The sequence below is a fragment of the Elgaria multicarinata genome, chromosome 13 (genome assembly GCF_023053635.1).
Source record: "Elgaria multicarinata webbii isolate HBS135686 ecotype San Diego chromosome 13, rElgMul1.1.pri, whole genome shotgun sequence".
In the NCBI taxonomy this organism is placed as follows: domain Eukaryota; kingdom Metazoa; phylum Chordata; class Lepidosauria; order Squamata; family Anguidae; genus Elgaria; species Elgaria multicarinata.
This window is the reverse complement of record NC_086183.1, coordinates 32,737,617-32,754,826: the sequence shown is the minus strand read 5'-3', so window position 1 is coordinate 32,754,826 and position 17,210 is coordinate 32,737,617. Positions and strand designations below refer to the sequence as shown.

The 17,210-nt window shown below is 46.8% G+C and overlaps 1 protein-coding gene across 1 annotated transcript in view; it reads left to right on the top strand.

Moving 5' to 3' along the window:
* WDR62 (WD repeat domain 62) overlaps positions 1 to 15,843 on the top strand; it is a 29,861-nt gene extending 14,018 nt beyond the window's left edge. The window contains exons 14-30 of the mRNA XM_063139768.1: positions 1,093 to 1,160; positions 1,592 to 1,713; positions 3,232 to 3,307; positions 3,562 to 3,673; positions 6,364 to 6,427; positions 6,678 to 6,800; positions 6,911 to 7,080; positions 8,119 to 8,171; positions 9,887 to 10,090; positions 10,828 to 10,970; positions 11,805 to 11,941; positions 12,441 to 12,587; positions 13,023 to 13,143; positions 13,239 to 13,347; positions 14,413 to 14,479; positions 14,892 to 14,977; positions 15,258 to 15,843. Of these exons, the coding sequence (XP_062995838.1) occupies positions 1,093 to 1,160; positions 1,592 to 1,713; positions 3,232 to 3,307; positions 3,562 to 3,673; positions 6,364 to 6,427; positions 6,678 to 6,800; positions 6,911 to 7,080; positions 8,119 to 8,171; positions 9,887 to 10,090; positions 10,828 to 10,970; positions 11,805 to 11,941; positions 12,441 to 12,587; positions 13,023 to 13,143; positions 13,239 to 13,347; positions 14,413 to 14,479; positions 14,892 to 14,977; positions 15,258 to 15,524 (2,069 nt within the window). The 3' untranslated portion in view covers positions 15,525 to 15,843. The remainder of the gene's footprint in view (positions 1 to 1,092; positions 1,161 to 1,591; positions 1,714 to 3,231; positions 3,308 to 3,561; positions 3,674 to 6,363; positions 6,428 to 6,677; positions 6,801 to 6,910; positions 7,081 to 8,118; positions 8,172 to 9,886; positions 10,091 to 10,827; positions 10,971 to 11,804; positions 11,942 to 12,440; positions 12,588 to 13,022; positions 13,144 to 13,238; positions 13,348 to 14,412; positions 14,480 to 14,891; positions 14,978 to 15,257) is intronic.
* The last annotated feature ends 1,367 nt before the right edge of the window (positions 15,844 to 17,210 follow it).

The window sequence follows — 17,210 nt, the reverse complement described above, 5'->3', positions numbered from 1 at the left end:
AACTACTCGTATTTCTGGGGGAAATCCCCCCCCCCGCTTTTTAATACACTTATTTATTTATTTTAAGAGCCTCGTGTGGCGCAGAGCGGTAAAGCAGCAGTTTCTGCAGCTGAAACTCTCCCCACGGCCTGAGTTCGATCCCAGCGGAAGCTGGTTTCAGGCAGCCGGCTCGGGTCGACTCAGCCTTCCATCCTCCCGAGGTCGGTAAAATGAGTACCCAGTTAGCTGGGGGAAAGGCAATCACGGCCGGGGAAGGCAACGGCAAACCACCCCGCTATAAGGCCTGCCAAGAAAACGTCAGCGAAAGCTGGCGTCCCTCCAAGAGTCAGTAATGACTCAGTGCTTGCACGAGAGGTTCCTTTCCTTTCCTTTATTTTATTTATTTATTTAGAATATTTATATACCGCTCCCCATTGAAAAATTTCAGAGCGATGTACAAGGTAAAATGAAAATAAAAACAGAATAAAACAGTTAAAACAAAATTTAAAAAGAAGCAAAAACAGAAATCCAAGGCTGCATGTTAGAGAAAGGCTTCTTGGAATAAAGATGTTTTCAGGAGGCGCCAAAAGGAGTACAAGGTTGGCGCCTGCCTGACCTCCAGAGGCAGGGAATTCCACAGGAGGGGGGCCACCACGCTGTAGGCTCTTCCCCTGGTGGATTCCAATCGGAGGATGGATCTAGGTGGAACCACCAGGAGCAGGCCCTCGGATGACCTCAGTGACCGGGCAGGTTGGTAAGGGAGAAGGCGCTCTCTCTCTCAGGTATCCTGGTCCCAAGTTGAATGATTCATGGCTCTTAACAGCAATAGTGTCCGACATAATTGTTTTGAGCCCTTTTAAAGTCTCACCGGCTTCAGTTGGAGAGTTAAAATACGTGTTCGGTTTCTGTGCTTTTGCACAACTCCAGTTGTTTCAGTTGGTTTCCACTGGGATTATTTTTAATGGTGTTCATAATATTTGAATGGGAGCCGCTTGGATAATATGTTTGAAGGGCAGGATATAAAGCTAAACAGTAAATAAAAGTGAAACCCTATAGGATTCTCCCATCAGACTTCATTTCCCTGCTGTTAATCCCCTTTTTTCTTTCCTGCAGGAAATGGGCACATTCAAATGATTAGCTGTGGAGCTGACAAAAGCATCTATTTTCGCAGTCATCAAAAGGTTCTTACAATTCATTTGCAGAATTTGCTGCCACACGCTGATTTTAAGTGGGAACTGGACAAATTCCTGGAGGATAGTTCTATCGAACAGCTATTGGCTGTTACCTTGAAATTTAACCCCCCTGTTCAGAGGCACCATGCTGTCGTATGCCTGTTCCTGCAGAGATTGGGGGGGGGCTTGTCTTCCTCCATCCAAAGGTCTGTTCCTTTTCCCCTTTCGTATCTGGATAACGGAGCTTTACAGATTCACTCTGCCTATATCCTGCATGAGCCTGTCGCAGCTGGCTTAAATGCTGCTGGGACAAAAATTTTGTGAACCGCCCAGAGAGCTTCGGCTATTGGGCGGTACAAAAATGTAATAAATAAAATAAAGAAATAAAATAAAACCCCAGCACCATTTAAGAGTGTTGTTGGATTGATTCCTCTCTCCAGGTTGCGGACGGAATTAACTTCGTCAGAACCCACCATGTCGCCGAGAAAACAACCTTGTACGACATGGATATCGACATAACCCAGAAGTACGTCGCTGTGGCTTGTCAGGACAGAAATGTCAGGTAAAACGTTCCATAATTTCCAGACGGTTCACAAACACGTTCAAGTATCCAATTTGCACCTTGGAAGTGCAGAATTCTAGATTTTCTGGAGCACTGAAAGAAATGAACCTACCTTTGCCTAACGCTCCCCAATCTTCTTAACAACAGAACAGTCTTCTGGAATTTAAGAAAGCCATAAAGACTGATCTCTTCCGGCAGGCCTACCCAGCTGAATTTTAAGATGCCTTTTAATAATGTATTAGTTTTATATGTTTTTAATCAATTATATGTATTTTATGGTGTTTTGTATTGTACCCTGCATCAATCCAGAGGGAGAGGCGGGTTATTATTATTATTATTATTATTATTATTATTATTATTATTATTATTATCCCTGCGGTTGGGGATGGGGGAAAGGAAGAGTGTTGAAGCGCTACAGTTCAGGCAAGGCCCGGCACTCGCGTATGGCAGACGGGATGGCTGGGATGGGAGAGGAAAAGATGGGAGACAGCTGCGGTTCTGCTTCGTCTCATGGCTGCCCTCTTCCATTGCTCACCTGTAGTGATGGGTGGGGTAGCTAATACCCTGGGAGACAGAAACAAACTTCAAAGTGATCTTGATAGGCTGGAGTGCTGGGCTGAAAACTACAGAATGAAATTTAGTACGGATAAATGCCAAGTTCTACATTTAGGAAATAGAAACCAAATGCACAGTTGCAAGATGGGGGATACTTGGCTCAGCAATACTACAAACGAGAAGGATCTTGGAATTGTTTTAGATCACAAGCTGAATATGAGCCAACAGTGCGATATGGCTGCAAGAAAGGCTATTTTGGGCTGCATTAATAGAAGTAGAGCTTCCAAATCGCATGAGGTACTGGTTCCTTTATTCGGCCCTGGTTAGGCCTCATCTAGAGTATTGCGTCCAGTTCTCGGCTCCACAATTCAAGAAGGACGCAGACAAGCTGGAGCGTGTTCAGAGGAGGGCAACCAGGATGATCAGGGGTCTGGAAACAAAGCCCTGTGAAGAGAGACTGAAAGAACTGGGCCTGTTTAGCCTGGAGAAGAGAAAATTGAGGGGAGACAGGATAGCACTCTTCAAATACTTAAAAGGTTGTCACACAGAGGAGGGCCAGGATCTCTTCTCGATCCTCCCAGAGTGCAGGACACGGAATAACGGGCTCAAGTTAAAGGAAACCAGATTCCGGCTGGACATCAGGAAAAACTTCCTGATTGTTAGAGCAGTATGACAATGGAACCAGTAACCTAGGGAGGTGGTGGGCTCTCCCACACTAGAGGCCTTCAAGAGGCAGTTGGACAACCATCTGTCAGGGATGCTTTAGGGTGGATTCCAGCTGTGCATTTAAAGTGCACCTATTCCCCAGAGACTAGGACGCCCGTCTGCACAATGAAACGGCTTTCTGCAGCTCCCTCAAAGGCTTTGTGGGCGTGCCAGAAAACCCCTAGTACCAAAGAGCCACCTTGCAGTTCACAAGCCGTTTCACGCACATGCAACGTTAACTTCACAACCTTCCCCCAGGGTATACAACACGGTCACCGGGAAGCAGAAGTGGTGCTACAAAGGCTCGCAAGGTGAAGACGGATCCCTCCTGAAGGTAAAACGAGTCACATGGGGGAAATGGCATGTAGAAACATGGCTTCCCCAGGGCAAAAGCAGAAACTGATGCTCACAACTGTGTGCCCTGGAACATGGCTTCATCTCTGACTGAGCCCTTGTTTCTACAAAATAGGGGTGGGGCATGTGAAGCACTTCTTTTATTGATCTGAGAATAGAGAACCGTTCTTTAACCAATGGCCAAGTAGATTTAAGGGAGTGAGTGGGGCCTCTTTGTTTCTTATCCCTGTGTAGGTCCAGTTGGATCCTTCCGGAACATTCCTGGCTACCAGTTGCTCTGACAAGAGCATTTCCATTATCGACTTCCACTCCAGAGAGTGTGTTGCCAAAATGTTTGGACATTCAGGTTGGTTTGGCAGTATTGCTACCTTTGGGTTCAGTTAATTTCCAAGAGCAGGCCTCTTGTCTCCCTCTGCCTCCTCTCACTTGTCCTCACTATAAACTTGCATGCTAATTTTGAGGCAAATTCCAGGATACAGTCCCTTGAAGAGCAAGAAAAAGAGCCAAATCCTGCAAATTCCCATTCATCTCCCCAACTGAGACTGAGAAGTTATCATTCGCTTGGCTTCGTGTGCAAAGAAGGTCTAGTGCAGCCTTCCTCAACCTGGGGCGCTCCAGATGTGTTGGACTGCATCTCCCAGAATGCCCCAGCTGGGCATTCTGGGAGATGCAGTCCAACACATCTGGAGCGCCCCAGGTTGAGGAAGGCTGGTCTAGTAAGTTTGCATGGCCATGTCATGTATGCAATTCATTGGCGTTTTGGATCTGAAGTGCAACATTTCGCAACTCTCTGGTTCTAAGACACGATAGAAGCGTACAAAACTCTGCCTGGTTTGCAGAATGTGGAGAGGGAGACATTTTTCTCCCTCTCTCCATAATACAAGAACCCAGCGGGGTCATCCCATCCAAAGGAAGGACTTTTTCACACAGTGTGCCCAACGTACTTCTACGTCTAAAGACAGGTCAAATCTCGGTTGAATCCCGTGCCTGGAGGTACAAGTTAAACTTCTGGCTAAAAATTACATTCTCTCCTCAAGGCTGGGCCCCTTTCACTCTGACTGATGCATTTCAGTCCAAACGGAAAAGGGCTGTGAACGGAAAATTGTGTATTTTGGGTTTCTCGCAAAATGCCATTTTGACATTAGGCCTTTCAAAAGCCAAGGAGGATATATACCAGCGTATTAGTGACATTGAGTTACAAGATCATATAAGAGCAGCAACCCCATATCCTGAATTTAGAGATAGGGGGCAGGCTCTCCTTCCTGCAACATATTTTATTATTATTATTATTTATTTATATAGCACCATCAAAGTACATGGTGCTGTACAGAGTAAAACAGTAAATAGCAAGACTCTGCCGCATAGGCTTACATTCTAATAAAACCATAATAAAACAATAAGGAGGGGAAGAGAATGCAAACAGGCACAGGGTAGGGTAAAACTAACAGTATAAAGTCTGCACAACATCAAGTTTTAAAAGCTTTAGGAAAAAGAAAAGTTTTTAGCTGAGCTTTAAAAGCTGCGGTTGAACTTGTAACTTCTTTAACTAGTCCAAAATACAGGAAAGCGTTCACGCAGGCTAAATTTAATGTGCTTCCCTCCGTATTTTTGGAGGGTAAATATAATAATATCCCATATTCTAAGCGCCTATGCCCCTGTAAAGCTGGCATGATAGAAACTGTGGATCATGTACTGCTGTACTGCTCCTTTTATTGTGATTTTCGGCATACTTTCATCACTCCTATTTTACAAGGAATCCCTGGGAGATCTGATGTGTTCTATGCGAACTATCTTTTGGCTGATCAGAACTCTCAGATAACCTCCCAGGCGGCTACATTTTGTGCTGCGGCAATTGCTTGTCGGCGTGGGATGATATCGTGCGGACTTTATACTGTTAGTTTTACCCTACCCTGTGCCTGCTTTACCCTACCCTGTGCCTGTTTGCATTCTCTTCCCCTCCTTATTGTTTTACTATGATTTTATTAGATTGTAAGCCTATGCGGCAGGGTCTCGCTATTTACTGTTTTACTCTGTGCAGCACCATGTACATTGATGGTGCTATATAAATAAATAAATAAATAATAATAATAATAATAATAATAATATCATCTGATTGTGATCAGGTTTTAATCTCTTAAAATATGTGGGACATGTACTAATTAATTGTTACCATATATTGTTTTATTCATAGTCCCATTTTATTCCGTCGGTATGTGCTCATATTGTTGTGTTGTTTTGCTGGTTTTGTGACTGTAAATAAAATTCATTCATTTTTCACACAGCACATAGTTAAATTATGGAACTCACTGCCACAAGATGTAGTGATGGCCACCAATTTGGAGGGCTTGAAAAGGGGGTTGGACAAATTCCTGGAGGAGGAGGCCATCAATGCACCTTGTGGCAGCAAATTCCTTCATCTGTTGTGTGAAGGACTTCTTTTTTTCTCTGCCCTGAACTTACTATGGGTTGATTTTATTGGATGATCCCAAGTACTAGGATCTAGTAAGAGCTCTAGGATAGGAGTGGGCTAGCACAGGACCCGTTGGGCCTTTTCTGCAGCAGGCCCATCTCTGAATTGCTGCTGGATTCTGGTGTCATGGCTGGAGGGGGAAAGGCGCATTTTCCCTTATAAAAAGGCGTGCAGAAATCACGCATCTTGTTTTAATGCACGTTTGAACTTTCCACGGGCGCAGTTATATGTTAAGACAAGGCACATGTTCCCTGCGCAGTTTAAAGGAGAAAAGGCATTTTTTGCTGTGGTTAATTTAGATGGTGGCGATTTCAGGGGCGGCGGAGCGTGACCTGCAGTGGGTTCCAGGGGTTGCGAATTGGCTCCTGGACCCTCCAAAGCTGCCCACCCCTGCTCTAGAATGAGACCTGTGAGGGCTGGTTCTAGCTAGTACTGAAAGAAAGATGTTTTGAGCCTGTGTAAAGGTCCGTCATATAAACAGTAGTAATAAGACGAATACAAAATTGTAATCAATTAAAACCAGTCAAGTAGAACAATGCAACAACCAGTGAATCTTTATATTGCAGAAGTCGTTACAGGGATGACATTTACCTTTGACTGCAAACACTTGATCACCGTCTCGGGAGACAGGTGAGCAGCGTGAGCCGTGGAAGACGTTTCTGCGGCTTCGAAATTTCTGAGATTTCGACCCCTTGCCAAAAAGGCATGGAAATGAGATCATTTGCGGTCTGTTTGGCACTCAGCCAGCCTCAAGGGAAGGGCATTTGGATGGGGCTTTGAGGCGCGGCTGGCATTTTCAGCATTAGGCAGGAAAGAGCAGCAAACAGCCTCAAGGCGAGACAAAGGCCGGCATTTTAATGGCACCCTTCCCTCTCTCCAGTTGCATCTTTGTGTGGCATCTGAGCCCTGAAATTACCAGCTGTATGAAACAGCACTTGAGGGAACTGGATCAGGTCCAAGAGCGGAAGAAAGCCCGGGAGCACACCTGGTCTCATCGGCTCAGGTACTGAAACAATGTTAGCGTTATGGTCTTGGAAGGCTGCTTTCCAGATCAGGGTGACTCTGCTGTTGCTGTATAAGGGAAAGGACTCTTCTAACTATACTCTTCTTCAGGCAGGAGGCTTATGTTGCTGGGCCAAGCAGAAAGCTCCCCCGTGATTCTGACCCCCTGGCTGGTTACGTCACAGAGGAGGAGGAGGAGGAGGAGGAGGAAGAAGAAGAGGAGGAGGAGGAAGAGGAAGAAGCCTCTCTTCATACTCCCACTAAAGATGACCTTGATATAGGTATGGAGACGCGCAGCACTCCCCACAGACCTGTACGCATAGAGGGAGTGGGAGAGGTCTGGGCAGGAACCACGGTGGATCGGGAACATCCCAAACCTCCATCCTGCTTAAGGCTGGCCCAAGGTGTGGGCTCCATAGCCCAGCGTTGGGCAAGCTTTTTGAGCCATGGACTCATTTGGAAGTTTGCGAAACTCTTCTGGGCACCACTGCAAAATGGCTGGTATGGGAGGCGTGGCAAAGGGCAAGGAACCTGCCCAAAAGACAGAGTACAAGTAGACGCACCCTATAAATCGGAAATCCGAAAACTTATGCCTTACTTTTTTTAAAAGGTCTTTTCTTTCCAATCCTTGTTGGGGTTTCTGGAACCTGGTAGGCAAAAAGCTTCCACAGGACCCAGTTCTGCTTATTAATTTATTATTTATTTATTTATTTATTACATTTTTATACCGCCCAATAGCCGAAGCTCTCTGGGTGGTTCACAAAAAGTAAAACCATAATAAAACAACCAACAGGTTAAAAGCACAAATACAAAACGCAGTATAAAAAGCACAACCAGGATAAAAAACACGCAGCAAAAATTGATATAAGATTAAAATACAGAGTTAAAACAGTAAAATTTAAATTTAAGTTAAAATAAAGTGTTAAAATACTGAGAGAATAAAAAGGTCTTCTGGCGACAAAAAGAGTACAGTGTAGGCGCCAGGCGGACCTCTCTGGGGAGCTCGTTCCGCAGCCGGGGTGCCACAGCGGAGAAGGCCCTGCTCCTAGTAGCCACCTGCCTCACTTCCTTTGGCAGGGGCTCGCGGAGAAGGGCCCCTGTAGATGATCTTAAGGTCCGGGCAGGTACATATGGGAGGAGGCGTTCCTTCAAATAACCTGGCCCCAAGCCGTTTAGGTTTGCTTAGGACTGTTTCTTTGCTGCCTTAATTATTAAATGTGTCGAAGGGCAGATTTCTTGTTTCTCTTGCGCAACGTTTAACCTTGTGCTCATTGTTGTGTGTGTGTGTGTGTTGTTGTTTTTCTCTTGCTGCTCTCCAGCTCCACCTTGCTTCCTCACCAATGGCAAACTGCCGATGTGGGCAAAGAGATTGGTGAGTAGCACGTCATCACGGATGGCCGAGGAGACGCAAAGTCCCAGGGAGTAAAGATAGGCCATAGCTAGACGGGCCTTTATCCCAGGGGGATCCCCAGGGTCGTCCCTGTGCGTCCACATGACGCACAGGGGATCAGGGAGGGATGATTCCTCCCTTGCCCCGGGATCTCGCCCTCCCCTTTGGCCCCGCTTGTTAGATCAATGTTCTTCACCCAGGGACGAGATCCAATCAGCCCGTAAGCACGACTCCACACTTCCAGCGACAGAGGGTTCAAAAGCGCTTTATTGATTAGTCATCAAGGTCTGGTCTCTTGAAGGCGAGCAGTCAGACAGAGAATAGGGAATTCAGCACAGCATTTGAAGCCTGCAAAGGGCAGTGCCCAGTAGCAGCATGAGCCAATCAGAACGCAACACTGGAGCATAGCTAATTTATGCTAAACAATCCCCTTTGCTCTACTCTAAGCAAGGTTACTGTAAGCTAACTTTTGCACTGGAGCCGAGGCTAGGTTTTCATTAGATAAGACAGACACAAGGAGACATCCAAGGAGACGCTCTCGCGTACGTGACACTTCGCCTGCTGTATAATGGCTACTTCATCGCTTCCTTTAAAAAATGGAGGCACCTATGCTAACACGCTTCTTCCGTGGTCCTGGGAGTTGTCCCCACTCCGCGCATCAGGGGCAGGGTGGGGGGAGCAGGGAAAGTAATTTAAATTTAAAAAACCACTGACCTTATGCGCACGAGCGTTCGTGCGCTGCTGGCCCTTTAATAAAAGAATTTAAAAATGGCAGGCGCAACACCTCTGTAAACAGAGGAGGGATCTCAACGCGAGAGCTTCCCTCCTCCTTCGCGGGCTTTCAGGTGGGTCTAGCTGAGGCCATAGAGCACAGCGAAAGCTCCACCGCTGGTTTGCGTTGGTTCCGTCTTCGCTGGTCCCCGCCACCTTCTCTCGCTCGTTTGCTTAACCCTAATTTAACAATTGAGAATGGGCCGTAGGCTCGGGTGTTTCCTGCCCCTTTGTGTGCACGCAGACGCGCTCTCCTGTAATCAGGCGTCATACTGGCACCAGCTTAAATCATGGTTAAGCTAAAGCAGCCTTCCTCAACCTGGGGCGCTCCAGACGTGTTGGACTACAACTCCCAGAATGCCCCAGCTGGGGCATTCTGGGAGATGCAGTCCAACACGTCTGGAGCGCCCCAGGTTGAGGAAGGCTGAGATAAAGGGTTCCCCCTGAATTCCAGTTAGGGTTCACGGTGGTGTCTTACCTCCGTGCAGGCAGGGAGCAGGAATTCGCACCCCCCAAAAGCGAGGCATTGGGGGAAGGGGCACCAGTCCTACAGTTCACCCTTACGCAGTTGGGTGCATCAGTCCCTAGAGCACAGCTTCTGCATGGATATTGGGAATGAGAAAGGATAGGGTCTGCACAGGCAAGAGTGGAAGCTGATACACCAGGCCCTGAAGGAACGGCAAATGTCTTCCTCTTTAGGCTATCGGTAATAATCCCGTTGGCGGCCCACGACTGTGAACTGTGTGTACATGAGTATATTTGAATCTAAATCGATGCAAAAGCCGTGCAAATGTAGCTGAAGTCTTGGCTGAAGCTGACCTACAGTCAACACGTCATGGTTATTTCCCTTTGCTGGGTTTTTTTTTCCACCGGTACACACGAGCAGTCTAAAAAATAAATGCCCTCTAAACGTTCCCTCCCTCTAGCTAGGAGAGGCAGATAATGCGGAGGGTTCTACGTCTAACTCCAGGGTGAGTTATCAGCCACAAGGACGATGGGCAGAAAGGGCAGACAAAGAGCCGATTAAAACCCTCTTGGATGCTGAGCCTTTTGACTTCACCCCAGTGAAAAACCGCAGCATGGATGACGTTGAATTGGAGCCGCAGAATCTAGAGCAGCGGCTCCTGGAGGTGAGAAATGTTTGACCAAAACCTAGCAGCCGTGCAGAGGTTTGAAATGTAATAGCACATTTAAAACAACCGAACGAAAAGGCTAAAATGCCTGGGAAGATAAAGCGACAAGAGCCTGGGATCTGCCAGCCACCGTCTGTAAATCTGTTCTGGAACTGGTTTTGTATTATTATTATTATTATTATTATTATTATTATTATTATTATTATTTATTTATTTATTTATATAGCACCATCAATGTACATGGTGCTGTACAGAGTAAAACAGTAAATAGCAAGGCCCTGCCGCATAGGCTTACAATCTAATAATATCATAGTAAAACAATAAGGAGGGGAAGAGAATGCCAACAGGCACAGGGTAGGGTAAGCAGGTACAGGGTAGGGTAAAACTAACAGTATAAAGTCCGCACAACATCATGTTTTAAAAGCTTTAGGAAAAAGAAAAGTTTTTAGTTGAGCTGCCTGTCCCTCTCCAATTCCTTTGCTGTGTCCTCATCGTTGGCTATTTCTTAATGCAAAATTAAGTATACAATTTTACCTTTTTTTCTTTGCATTAGTTAATTACAATCCAGAATTTGGGGTTCCTGCAATCACACCCATCGTGTTTCTGGCTCGGGGGCGTCTGTGATTTCTAACTTTCTTGCAATCTGTCCTCGTGTCGTCTTGGCATCTGAGGGCGAATAATGGGAATGAATGCCGTTAACAAGAGAGTAATTGGATCGTTTGATTCTCTTGCAGTCCGAGAGCTCCCCCGGCAACATCATCGAAGACTTCAAACAGCCAGATTTGTCTTCTGAAGATGAGGTGGCTCAGGAGCTCGAGGTCAGCGAGAGCCGCCCGTGTGACCCGCAGGCTGGCAACAGCCCATCTGCTGGACAGAGGTTAGCGCAGTGGTTCTCAGCCTTCCTAATGCCGCGACCCTTTAATACAGTTCCTCATGTTGTGGTGACCCCCAACCATAAAATTATTTTCGTTGCTACTTCATAACTGTAATTTTGCTACTGCTATGAATCGTAACGTAAATATCTGATATGCAGGATGTATTTTCTTGAACATAATTAAAGCATAGGGATTAATCACAAAAACAATATGTAATCATATGTTGTGAAATATTTATTTCTAATTACAAATAAATGAAATTTTGTCTCGGTTCCTAAGACCATCGGAAATATGTGTTTTCCGATGGCCTTAGGCGACCCCTGTGAAAGGGTCATTCGACCCCCAAAGGGGCCGCGACCCACAGGTTGAGAACCGCTGCACCGTTAGCGCATGCCAGCGGGGGCTGGTGGTGCCGCTGTCCGTGCAGCAGTGAATCCGCTCCGGGTTTCAGTCATAACTCCAAAGGAGCTATCCAGGGTGTGAAGCAGAGCGCCTTTAGCGTTCTGACTGAAACCCGGAGCGGATTCATCGTCCCACTGACGTCGGATCCACCAGCCTCCGTTGGTCCTTGCTGCATGCTCAGGGCTGCAACCCGAAGCATATTTACTGGGCAGGAAGTTCCATTGAACTCCGTGGGGCTTACCGCTGAGTAGACATGGTTAGGGTCGAGCTGCAAGACTGGCTGATGGGCCTAGCTCTTCTGCGGGTAGCAGTCCTCAGGGCGCATCTCTCAATTGCCTCGACCTGTTGAATCCTCACCGCTCAGAGTTTGAAATACAGTTGAGCTGATGGGCGAATGTTTTTTCAAGGAGCACTTTCATGTGTTGCATTTAAAGGAGATCCGTGAAGGCGCTGCCCCTTCAGCCAGTTTATCACAAGGAGGCTGATAAGACAAGAGAGAAGTCGCCAGATAAAATCTACTCTGTGGCTTCCTTCGGTTCTGAGGCTTCTGCTTTTGGTCACCAACAGGAAGGTAAGCTTCCGAGAGACGTGTGGCTTCTTTGGTGCTGATTCCATCAGTGAAGCGTTCGGACCCGACCCCTTGATTCGTTCCATGAAGTACATATGCCCGGGGGGGTGGGGGTGGGGTTGAGGAGGGGTTCGTCTGTCCCAGGGAGAGGACAGTGTGCTGACGGTCGCTGGTCTCTCTCTCCTCATCCCCCAAATCGAGCCGTGGGGTTGGGAGAAGGGCGAAGGGGGTCAGTTGGCAGAATTGTCTTGTGTTTAATCCTCACAATGACCCTGAAGGGTGAAGGTGAGGAATGGAGTTTTACCAGGCTGGGAGGTGGCAATTAGCCCAGCCAGTTTTGGTGGAAGAGGCGTGCGGTGGCTGGAAGGAAGATCAAGCCGAGGTGATTTGGGAGTCTGGGTGAGAACCCGGAAGCTGGTCCAGCACTCAGAAATGAGTTTGTACTCTACAGCTTGCACGCGGTGCCTCTTTCTCCCCTTGGCTTTGTGCAATCTCCTGTTAGACCCAGAGTCTCTTCTTTCGGAGGCAGAAGCCGAAGTGACTGACCTAGAGGAGAATTTCCAGCAGAGCAACTCTTTGCCCCAAACCCCCGAGCAAGAGAAATACCTCAAGCACCACTTTGAGACGCTGGCTGACGCCCACGCTGAAGGTAACGCCTGAGCGATGGGGATGATAAGCACACAGTCACGGAGTTGTCCCTCAACCAAGAGCCGTCCACCGAATCGAGCACTTCGCGCGGTGTACAGTGGCAATTTGTCAGGGAGCTGCTCAGCGGCCGCTCCTTTTATTCCTTGGGTTTGGAGCTCATGCTCAGGGGCGCTGGTACTCGAGGGACTGATCCGGCGTCATTTGCTCTGGAATGTGCGTTCACACGCCGGCTGCTGCTGTTTGGCGGCTTGCCAGTACGAACAGGCCTCAAGTCATCTAGGAATGACAGGCCGCACCTGCTTCACCCAAGGCAGGATTACTGCTCTAATGTCTCCATGTTTCTCTGTACCATTCAGTGCCAAAGCTATTGAGAACTCAGGAAAGCGCTCTCTCTCTCTCTCTCTCTCTCTTCCTTCCCCCCTTTTTTTGAATGCAGAAAAGTTTGACAGTTGCATAAAGGATCTGAAGCCGCCTGAAGAGGACGAGGACCCCCGGTTTCTCAACCCTCGCCTCAGCATTTCTGCCCGATTTCTCTCTCGCTGCCAAAAAACCAGCAGGTTGGAGGATGTTTGTAAAAATATATATATACCCCATTTACCCATCCATGAACTGTAATCAGAACCTGCGCTGAGGCCATGCTCCTTTCCCGCAGGTTTGCCGCTGCCTTTCCTCCAAGGTTCCGCCAGCCCATGCCGGCAACCGCTGCTGCGGAGCAGGGCAAAGAGGAGCGCCTGTTACCCCGCGAGCCCAAGAAACCGGAGGCAAGTCAAGCCCACTGAGACGTGGGAGAACCTTTGGGGCCAGCTGTTTTCTTTTGCAGCCTGGAAGCGCCGTGGGCGTTTTCACTCCAGGCCTTGAACTCGTTCTGCGAAGAAAGGCCGGGGGCTGTAACTCAGTGGCAAAACAGCTGCTTAGCATGAAGAAGGCCCCAGGGTCACTGCCTGGAATCTGCAATAAAGGGTCTCTGTTGGCAGCACGGGCAATGAAGGGCCCTGCTGGATCAGACCAGGGGCCCATCTAGTCCCGTATCCTGTTCACACAGTGGCCAGCCAGCCATCAGCCAGGGACCCGCAAAGCAGGACATGGTGCAACAGCACCCTCCCAGCCATGTTCCCCAGCAACTGGTGCACACAGGCTTACTGTCTCAGATACTGGAGGAAGCACATAGCCATCAGGCTAGTAGCCACGGATAGCCTTCTCCTGCAGGAATGTATCCAACCCCCTTTTAAATCCGTCCAAATTGGTGGCCTTCTCCACATGTTGTGGTAGTGACCTCTCAAGTCCTGAGACCTTGGCAAGCCATTGTAAGTCGGAGTAGACAAAACTAGGCTAGATAGACCAACGGTCTGACTTGGCGTAAGGCAGCTTGGTATGCAGGTGTCACCCCAGAGCTGTTAATAAGACTCTCCCACAAACTCTCTCAGGGGTGGAGAGACATCTCGGCAGTCCTCCCATATCCTGCCGAAAATGAATGTATCCCGGCACTAAGTCCTGAGATATACCCCTGCTGAAATGCATGCGTATTCTTCCCAAGGAACCAGTACATATCCGATGGTGGTGGGGAAATGCATATTGTGATCCTGAAAAGGATGGAGGGGTTGTTCTTTGATGCCTTAGTACAGCCTTCCTCAACCTGGGGTGCTCCAGATGTGTTGGACTGCATCTCCCAGAATGCCCCAGCCAGCTGGCTGGGGCATTCTGGGAGTTGTAGTCCAACACATCTGGAGCGCCCCAGGTTGAGGAAGGCTGCCTTAGCACATTTAAACTGAAAACTTCGAACCCTTGCAATTTGATTTCTAACTGTCTTTCAAAATACCTGCTTCTAGAAGCCTTCAGCAGAAACTCACTCGGATTTGAAGGAAAAGGTTGATGCTAAAACACGCGGTGTTTCAGGTAAGAAGCTTGCCTAGAATGTTGCATTTGTGGCTGCTGTCCTAATTCTTTTCTTTGGATAAAATCTGCTGCGGGGGACCGATTTGACTTTGTAAATAATTCCAGTGATGGAAATGCAAGTTGTAGCTCTTCCAGTGCCCTTCTGAGTCTGACAGAATGAAGTAGTTTGCATTTCTACTAGGCTTTGATTTTTCTCCTTCACCTACCTTTAGTAAATTATTATTATTATTATTATTTATTTATTTATTTATTTATTTATTTATTTATATAGCACCATCAATGTACATGGTGCTGTACAGAGTAAAACAGTAAATAGCAAGACCCTGCCTCATAGGCTTACATTCTAATAATAATAATAATAAATCTCCAAATATGGAAATCGTTTCCCCACCCCCTCTCTTCCTGTTCTCAGAAGCACAGGTTCTTGTCAGAAACTTTGAGATGAGCCTGCAGTCTTTCTGCACCAAATTTCAAGAGACTTTGCAGCTTTACGACCAGGTAAGATGTAACGCAGGTGGCAACGTAAAATGGCCATTAAAAGAAGTGGGTGGACGGAGAGAGACGTGGCTGGGTTTTTCAGTCCAAATATTTCCTCGATTCAGTTACTTTTAACTCCGGTGGGCTCGTCATGTCTCTAGAGGGGTTGTTTTATATTGGGTCACGGGAGGCTTTTCTCCTTTCCAGTTCTCCTGGGGGTGGGGGGGATCCTTGGCTGGTTACAGCCAGGATGACTTACGTGGATTTGCGGATATGAAAGCGTCCGTACTTTGCTACGTAGGTGACGTCCTGCAATGATTCAACGGAGGAGGAGTTCCTCCATGTAAAGGACAAGCTGGTTAGTACTTCCTCTTGGATGAAGAAGGAACTGGACTCTAGAGCCATAAAGAATAACATGGATGTGGCTACCACCACCGACAGCCCGTCCCTCTGGCTTAAGCGCCTTCAGGACAGCGAGACCAGTGCTCTCCTGAAACATTACTCCGACTTGCTGCTGAATATGGTCCAGAAGAAGCTGGAGGAAGCTAACAAGGAGGACGTGGCCTGAACCTCCACGAGCAGCATCCGTTTTGCTTCCCCATCCTCCCCACGCCCCAAATTCTAATGCACTGGTTAGACATGAGAAAATACGGACATGTATTTCTATGTAACTCCTGAGGAGTTGGCTGTTCTTAGAAATAATGGATTAGTATTTCACCTCCGGCATTCCTTTGCTTCCAGGGGGAAAGTTCAAACTTTTACACACAAATACTGACAAGTTTGGGTTGTGTTTGTTTGGTTTTGTCAGCTTTTGTCAGCAGCCTCTTATCAAAAGCATTCTTTATAAGAATGAGTTAAGCGAGAAGAGCCTTTGAAGTCCATGCAGGTGTTCAGAGTTTTCCCTGTGGTGCTTTTTTTTTTTATGTTTGTGGAAGCACATGGCTTTCCGGCAGGAGTTTTTAAATGTTCCCTGTTTTTTCTACGTTCCGAAAATAATAAAATTTGGTTATTGCACTTTAAAAGGGGTCTGCGCAACTGTCTATTTTACTGAAATACAGATATGGAGGATGGAGTGATGTTTGAAGACCTTCCAGACAGGTAGCCGTGTTAGTTGGTGTCAGCGAATGCAACGGAGTCTTGTACCGTTTTTAAAATTAATGGGATTATTATGATATAAAGCAGCCTTCCTCAACCTGGGGCGCTCCAGATGTGTTGGACTGCACCTCCCAGAATGCCCCAGCTGGCTGGGGCATTCTGGGAGGTGCAGTCCAACACATCTGGAGCGCCCCAGGTTGAGGAAAGCTGATATAAAGCCTATGCTATACTGTCTTTTGCCTTTAAAGTGCTACAGACTTCATTGTAGTTTAAAGATATTTCAGCTCAGTCTGAAGCAGAGCTGTATTCCATGTTTCTACAACCACCACACTAAGCTGGAATTCATTCTAGCCCTTTGGGTTCTGAAGATGAAGCTTAACCGTGGGTTGTTTGGTCCCCTGTATGAAAAGGATCCCTAGACAAACTGAGTTGGACAGCAGGGAGAGAGATTCAAACTAGTCCAACTTGACCTGGGGTCTGAAATGGCACAGCCTAGCTATAGCGGTATGGTGTGCTCTTACACTGTTGCATAAAGGACTGGGATTGCTACCTTGACTGGGGTTGTGGAGAGCCGGATGAAAACATTGACTCAGTGTTTTCTCAAAGATCAGGTGCGGTTGGTGTCTCCAGGGAGCCAAAGGCTGGACTGGCTGCTCTTCCTGACATACTTACCATATTTCTTCGATTCTAAGACGCCATCGATTGTAAGACGCACCCCGTTTTTTATTTTTTTTTTTATTTTTTATAATTTTTATTTGTTTTCTACACTATATAAACATACATAAAACATTACAATAATAATAATAATAACAAAAAGAAAAACATCAAACAACTGCTACATACATATTGAATAAATGTTGAGTACATATATGTTGAATAACTATTACCTATACCTTATCATACTACAACAACATCATTCTTAACATAAAAGTGCACCCCCCACCTCGGGATCATTCCTGAGTCCAAAATCTAATCGTTTCTTCTGCTGGTGGTTTCCCACTTCCCTTAGTAAACACAAATATTAGGAACTGTTTCCAGATTCCCTCAAACTCATTTATTTTAGTTACGCCTTTTCTCCACTTAATATTACATGTCAATTTATCATTAATGGCTATATCCCATACTGAAGATATGGAAAAATTGTTAAAGGAGAAAAAAT